The 7,500-nt window shown below is 45.5% G+C and overlaps 1 protein-coding gene across 5 annotated transcripts in view; it reads left to right on the top strand.

Moving 5' to 3' along the window:
- The window catches only part of LOC306789336 (disco-interacting protein 2 homolog C), a 127,170-nt gene that overhangs the window by 64,013 nt on the left and 55,657 nt on the right, over nucleotides 1-7,500 (top strand). For 4 of the 5 annotated variants that reach the window (XM_079285241.1, XM_079285239.1, XM_079285237.1 and 1 more), the window contains exons 2-3: nucleotides 1,204-1,275; nucleotides 5,415-5,525. In XM_079285241.1, coding sequence (XP_079141367.1) covers nucleotides 1,204-1,275; nucleotides 5,415-5,525 — 183 coding nt within the window. Of the gene's footprint in view, nucleotides 1-1,203; nucleotides 1,276-4,459; nucleotides 4,599-5,414; nucleotides 5,526-7,500 lie in introns of those variants that run through there. The other variant, XM_079285240.1, reaches the window with a different exon arrangement.

The raw sequence follows: 7,500 nt of genomic DNA, 5'->3' as shown, positions 1-7,500 counted from the left end.
TCCTCCTCTTCTTCATCCTCTACTCTCATGGCATCTCCTCCTCCTCTTCTTCATCCTCTACTCTCATAGCATCTCCTCCTCTCGACCCAGACGAGCATCCAGTACTCTCTTGGTGCTTGTTCCTTGTTGACGGTTCACATTACCAGTTTGATTGGCGGCTCTTAATCTGCACTGAGAGCTCCATCCCACCACTCAGCACTTTACAAACTGCATTACCCACCGCTCTCTCTCTCTCTCTCTCTCTCTCTCTCTCTCTCTCTCCCCCCCCCCCCCTCTCTCTCTCTCTCTCTGTCTCTGTCTCTGTCTCTGTCTCTGTCTCTCTCTCTCTCTCTCTCTCTCTCTCTCTCTGTCTCTGTCTCTGTCTCTGTCTCTGTCTCTGTCTCTGTCTCTGTCTCTGTCTCTGTCTCTGTCTCTCTCTCTCTCTCTCTCTCTCTCTCTCTCTCTCTCTCTCTCTCTCTCTCTCTCTCTCTCTCTCTCTCTCTCTCTCTCGTGTCTGCTTTCACACCAGCTCTTAAACTCCAATTCCCATGATGCTCCTGTCTTTTGCTTTCCGCTCTCCTCTTAAGCGGTTCCCTTATTGTTTTTTTATTCCCTCAGACTAAGTCGGGTGGAGTTAAACACAGTCCTGACACCGTCGATTTAAAACAATTACTCTGCTGACTTTCTTTTCTTCTGAAACCTTCTTTGTGAATGTGACTCCACCCGCCCGGCGTTCCCCAGAGAACACAACACAACAGCGCCCACCCTCCTCAGTGAGGGAGCTGTTGGAATCATCTGCTGATGGTGCCTTTAGGTGCGCTTGATTTATCGCCTCGCAGGTCGATCGGCAGGTTTTGAGCGGTTAGTCGCAGTGTGGTGAAAGGTGAATTAAGTGCATCTGCAGAACTTTGAGGTTCAGATGCACACACACACACACACACACGTCCAAACTGCACCATCTGGTCCCGGTTGGGTGGAGAGAATGACGACGCATCACGTGATCAGCTTCTTGTTTTGATCGCTTAGATGCAGCTTTTTATGGAATATTTGTTTCTCTGTCATTTGCCTCTTCTTCATATGTTTATATAATTCGTAGACTTAGATATTCGTTTTTTCCGAGCGTTAGTATCTTTGAAACTTTGAGAAGAGCCCTGGGGCAGCAGCTTCTTCACTCATCAGAGAATATGCAAAGTAAATGTGTCTCTCTGTGTTTGTGTCTGGCAGGTGATATCACACAGAAGGGCTATGAGAAGAAGAGATCCAAGCTGATCGGAGCCTTCTTCCCACAAGCACCAGGTAAAGCTTCACCTTTTTAACGCAGCGTTTAAAAAGCTGATCTGATTTTGGAAATGAATCTGAGACGGTAGAACCAGGACTCACAAGACTGTGTTCCACGTAAAGAGCCCTTCAGCCCAGAAACCCAGTCATGTATTTAGATGTTCTTGCATTCGGCTCTCTGTACGCACTGCGAGGGTTCCTCCTCAAAGGAGACTCCTCCAGGTTGAGTCGGTGTTGATTCTGGTCTTGGTACGTTCAATAAATCATCGCTACAGTTGAGTTGTTTTTGGTAACACAACACAGATGGATGTTATTGAGTCCGACCTGAAAGGATCTGAGAGTCCATCAGACTGACTGCTGAGGACCGGAGCGTCACTGGAGACCAGCAGACTCACTGGCACTGCCAGAGCTATTACTGGAAAATACCGTGTGGGGGGGGGGGGGATGTCAGGAAGTGCATTATGGGAAGGAATGAAGGGTGTGGGATGGAGAAAATGTGTGGTATTCACATCCAGGCCCAGTGGGGGGTCGTCCCTAGTTCGCTATGGGAGGAACCGGATGACACACACTCCTCTCTCTCTCTCTCTCTCTCACACACACACACACACACACACACACACACACACACACACACACACACACACACACACCAGTACCACGGCTTCCTTCCCTGTGATGTATTTCAACCCTCAGGCCTGTTAATCTGCGCTGCTCTACACAGTCGAGCTAATATGGTTTTGATTAAAGTGTTTACAGCTTTCAGAGATTTCCCCGGTTGCTCAGATTAACATGGTTTCACATCATGGATTAACTTCAGTTTACTCACAGGGGACTCTGATATCATGAGATGCAGAACGCGTCCTTTCAATATCAGCCATAAAATAAATAGTTATTGATTCATACCCTAAGAAAGGTAAAGTAACCACCACAGCTGGCCCCTCATCTCCAAGTCTTAGTCCAGACACCCTGCCAAGAAAACGTCTTGAAGCAAGAGTCTCTAGTCTGGCAACCTGAAATAAACCTTCCCGAGGAGGCTGCAGCGTGATGCTCAGATAATGAGCACAAACCCCCGACCTTAAAGCAGCTATTCAGAGTCAGACGATATCCAGCCTTCAGCTTCTCCGGGAGCATACCATCAACCTCTGGCTGTATTTCTTAACTACCTCCATGAGCTCTGCCAGCAGTGATTGACAGGCGTCCCCTGAGTTCTCTGGCTTTGTCCTCCACACAGGACGTCGGCTGGGTTCCTGCCACCATCCAACAATATCCTTTGTCACTTTTTTCTGCTGAAAATATGGACGGGCTGGTTGGTTTGCTTAAAATTTGATCTACATTCTCTCCGGCTACTGCACTGAAGGCAGGATACTCGATGGCCGTTGAGAAGTGAAAATCTTTGTCCGACTTGTCCGTCATTTGTGAATAATTTCCAAGAGCTCACCTGGAAAGAACAAATGTAATTTGCTACTAAGTAAAGGAATTTCCTTGAAACTTAAGCTCAATTTAAACCAAGTTCAATCTTCATCCGTCATTCATTTATACCAGTGCAGTAGCCAATCAGAGCGCTTGCTCGTTTATAACAGGCTCGTTGCTCCCGGTACTGATGCTTGTAGCTTGGTCGGTTTTCGGGGGACAAAATCGAATTAGCTTAAACATTGTCCAAAAAAAAAGTGTGACAAGAATTTTAAATAACGGAATCATATCACATGTCCCCAGGGTCTGATCCGGTTGGCTGGTTAATGATGCCTTTTACGAGCCCAGTTCGTGCGGTATGAAAGATAATGAAACACCAGTTTGATTGATGGAGCTAGCTGCCGTTAGCCGCTTCCTTGATTCATAGCACGCTAGGTTGTCTTGTTTTTATAATCTTCCTTGTAAAAGAATGTAGTTTAAAGTGACTCGGTCTCACCAAAGACGGTCCGGGCTGATAATTTGCAGCCGTATTAAGTTGGTTTATGATTCTTGGTTTGTAATAAGTCACCGTGAGATCACAAAGTCTTGCTTAGAAGAGAATCAAACTGCTGTAAATGAGATCAAGCATCTCTTACACTGCTCAGCATTGATGTACTTTCCCTCTGAGAGCACTTCGGTTCATCTCTTATTCAGAGCAGGCTGCGAGCCTTGAAGTGTGAACTTATTAAATGATTAATTAATGATTCATTCAGGCCTTTTGTTAGCGAATCTTTGATCTGGGAACACATTACGAACCTTAAATCATACACCAAGAACAGCTGAGGCTCTCTGAACTGGAGTCGAGGCGTAGTGTTTCACGTCTCTAAAATGTGATTTAAACGGTTAAGAAAACTTTATAGTAACTGGAAGACTTTTTATTTCTAAAATGTTTTTATCTTGTTCATGTTGTTTTCTGCTCATTTGTTTTTTTCATCTGTAAATGTAATGTCTTATGAAGAGCTCATCATCTGAATATGAGACACACGATTGAAATGTTTACCTCATGATGCTGCTATGAAAAGTCAGAGGATCATATCCTTCAGTAATAAGCTGATATTGTCAGTAGGGTTTATCCTCTGGGGACCATGAATATCTGTACCAAATTTCATGGCGTTTCAGTTGTTAGACCGCCTTTGAAACCCCTTAAAATATTGAATATTTAAAATGTTTCCTTTGACTCATTTACAAATGGACAAACAAAGAAATACGAATGCACAATCTGCAGACAAAATAAGTCGAGTAAGAAGAAAGGAGAGGAAGTAGAATGAGTCGGGAGGGGGGAATCCATCCACTCAGACTCCCCAGAGGATACAGCAAAGGTATTTCCCAGATCTGTCATTTATTGCAGCTAATCAACTTTTAGCTTTCCTCCCGAGCACCAGCGATACTCTGAGAGCTCGAATGAAGACGGACGAGGGTGGAAGTGTGACGCTGAGACGGATGCTCGTAGATCAGCGGCTCCGGAGCGCTCGTAGCTGTCAGTAACAGGGTGGTTATTATCCTCAGACTTATTGATTGGTGTGTAGGGAGGTTGTTCTCTACTCTGTGTGTGTGTGTGTGTGTGTGTGCAGGTGTATAGCTCTACCTCAGTTTCTGTATCTCACATGGCGTCTAAAATCGTTCATTTGTTTGTAGCTTTGTGATTAACTGCGTTTTTCTTTCTTTTCTATCGGCTGTTTTCTACAAACTGAATTTACTTCCTTGAATGAAGTGTGATTTCCTTGACACTGTGTGTGTGTGTGTGTGTGTGTGAGTTTTACATGTCTTGTGGGGACATAAATCGAGGTACACAGTCTCATTGTGGGGACACGCCCAATGCAAGTGCCCCAAACCCATGACATGTTCGGGTGAAGCCTTGGTGTCAGGTTGGGGTAAATCTCCAGGAAATGAATGTAAGTCAACGTAATGTCCCCAAAGTCATGGCAACGCGTCTCTGTGTGTCTTGGCTGGTGTGTACTTGCTGTTAGGCTGTTTTTCTTTCTGTTTTTTGAGGTCGGGGGTTATCAAAGTCTGACACTGTGAGCCCCCTCAGACAAAATTGAGATAATAGCGCCCATCCTCCGACCGTACCCCATTTTTGTTTACATGTTGGCAGATTAGCACCATTAAAAGTAAGACAACTGATCTATTAGTACTTCCTGTTTGTGGTGTCGTAATCATTTTACTTTGATGCTAAAGACAAGTTAATAGGTGATGATTCTCAGGCAGGTTCTTGTTGTTTTTTCTCTAATAATGAAGTTTGATTGCGATGGACATTGGAAGTAATGCCGTCCCAGAGGAGTGTAAGTCACACTGAATCTAAAGGTGTGTGTGTGTGTGTGTGTGTGTGTCACGTCTGTGTGCTCAGACTGGACTCGGCTACTTCGTGTGAATTGTGAATGGAATTGGGGCAATGGGCCGGCGAAGGCTTTTGAAGGCAGCTTAATTGAGCTGCGAGTCACATCCTGTGCTGCTGCAGCTTGTGTCGTAACGGGAACCGATCAGCAGCTGCAACAACTAACCTGCTGTGTGAAGGTCTCTCCCCCCTAATTCACCTAGCTTCTGTTATTCATCAGCCATTTAATACAGAAAACATGCACATCCTGTATGTCTTTGCACAAAAGCAAAGAATTCACAAGAAATTTGACAAAGATATGAATGTTCTGTGGGGTTAATTTTATATTGGAAACACAGAGGCGTTAAATGAAACCTGATCCCTTCTGCTCCAGGAATGGACCCGTCCACGGGCCAGGAGAGGAGAACCCCGGCCACCCCGTCCTCGTCCTCCCGGTACCACCGCCGGCGGTCCTCTGGCTCCAGAGACGAACGTTACCGATCGGGTAAGAGGGACGGTTTGTCCCTGACCACACGTCTGTGGGACATTTTGTCTCTGTGGTGTTTGTCTGTCTTTCTATCGACTCTGTGTTGACGTCGGGGACACGGAGTTCATATCATCGACGTTGTGCTGGCAAAATAACGAGTTACCGGTAAATTAGCTTTGTTAATCACCTCATTAGCTCAGTGGGTCATGTGTGATAACTCAGCAGGACATGGTTACATTTTAGAATTAAATTCTTTCCAATAAAGCGAGGATGTGATTATAATATAGCACAAAGAGTCATCTGCATAACTGGAGTTCATATTAATATGTTTTATATGTAAAGAGGGGATGTAGAAGTACTGCCTGTGTATTAATTATCTTAAGTCTTATTATCTCCACCAATGTTACACATCAGAGTTGGAGAAATTGTCTCCAATGGCTGAGGTCAGACACCTCCGGCAGGGAGGGTCACTATGGAGTTGCATTATGGGAAATGTAGGATCCAGTGTTTTTGGAGCCATATGAACGCCAGACAATGTTCGACAATTTAGGCGTTGATTTCCTCTCCAGGTAGACGTTCGCGTTGGCGCCTTCGTGTTAATGACTCTTCCTCTTCCTCCTCGGATGTTTGCATTCTTTCATTTTCCCGCCATTTGCCAACGCGTCCACTTGCTCGCTGTGTATTCTCCTCCTCCAGTAACAGATGGGCTCAACCCGACGTTACAAAGACTTAAAGGAGCTGGCAAGTTTAACTGTGTAACTCTGCTTTTTCACATACAGCTCCTCCGGGTAGTGACTAAAAGAGTTGAGGGGTGCAGTGCATGTGTGGAAGAGGCTCTATATACTATAGGGACTAAAAGACAGAATATGGCTGCTTCAATTTAGTGTCCAATCCGTCCCTCGTGGATCCTCAAATTTAAAGAAAGTAAAATCCTAAATCCGTGGTGTGTGCTTTTAATTTCTGCTCTCTGGTGAGGAGTGCCTTGTGCTGAACAGGACAGAAGAATGCTGTATTGTGTCGTAAGAATATTGTGCAACTGGTTAATGTAGGTTTGTTGGCAAACAGCAGCTCTGCTCAACGGCAGTTGAGAAACAGAACCGTGTGGAAGATGTTGAAAGAAAAGAAAGAAAATGAAGTCAAACATTTCCTGCTCTTTCATGTGAAGAGTTGAGGAAAAACAGAGTTGTTGTTGTTTCCAGGTGAAGTTATCCTCAATGTCCTGAGTGTAGACTGATATTGGTGATAAAGATACATCGGCTCATAGTTGTGCTTTTTAACATGAACAATCTCGAGGAGGGCTGGACCCAAAGCAGATTCCACAGTTCTGTGTTTGGATTTGATCCCAAACGTTGATGAGCTCCACACTTCCCCCCCGATCCCCTCTGAGGACAGCCATCCTGATCACGACACGATGCCCTATTTGATCTTCTGCAGCAGATCCAGTGTTTGGCACAGATTTGCGAAAAAGAAAAGCTTTTGACAAATCTGTCGCATCTCTAACAACACGCATTGTCTGGTTTTGTTCCATGTGGTGTCCTGTAAAGATTAACATTGGATGAACTGAGGGTTTAAAAGTCTTTTCAGTGGCATCGCATTCGAAATGATGAGTTTGTTTGAGTTCGTTCTGACAGAAAATAAATCCTATGAAAACCTTTTAACGCGAAAAGCGAAAGAAAAGCTGCGTGAGCACCTTCACACGCCGGCCACACGTTTGAGTTCGCTCCTCATCCCGACATCAGCGCACACACAAGCCAGACGAACGTACATCTGAGCCCCATTCATCCTGACAAAGGTCTTCCTTGTGTCGGTGTCGGGTCCCCGGCTGTGCCCTCTGACGTTGAAACGAACCCGGCTGTGGCTCCGTCGCAGCGCTTCATCTCGCTCTTACAAACTCATTTACAAAACGTCTCCTTCGCCCGAGGCTCCCCGAACTTAATCCAGCCGGAGACCTCGGGGCCTCGAGGGAGCCGCCGCCAGAGCTGTGAAGCTGAAG

Source organism: Melanostigma gelatinosum, assembly GCF_949748355.1.
Source record: "Melanostigma gelatinosum genome assembly, chromosome: 15".
NCBI lineage: Eukaryota > Metazoa > Chordata > Actinopteri > Perciformes > Zoarcidae > Melanostigma > Melanostigma gelatinosum.
The sequence above is the reverse complement of the archived record's forward strand: the minus strand, read 5'-3'. Positions and strand labels throughout refer to the sequence as shown.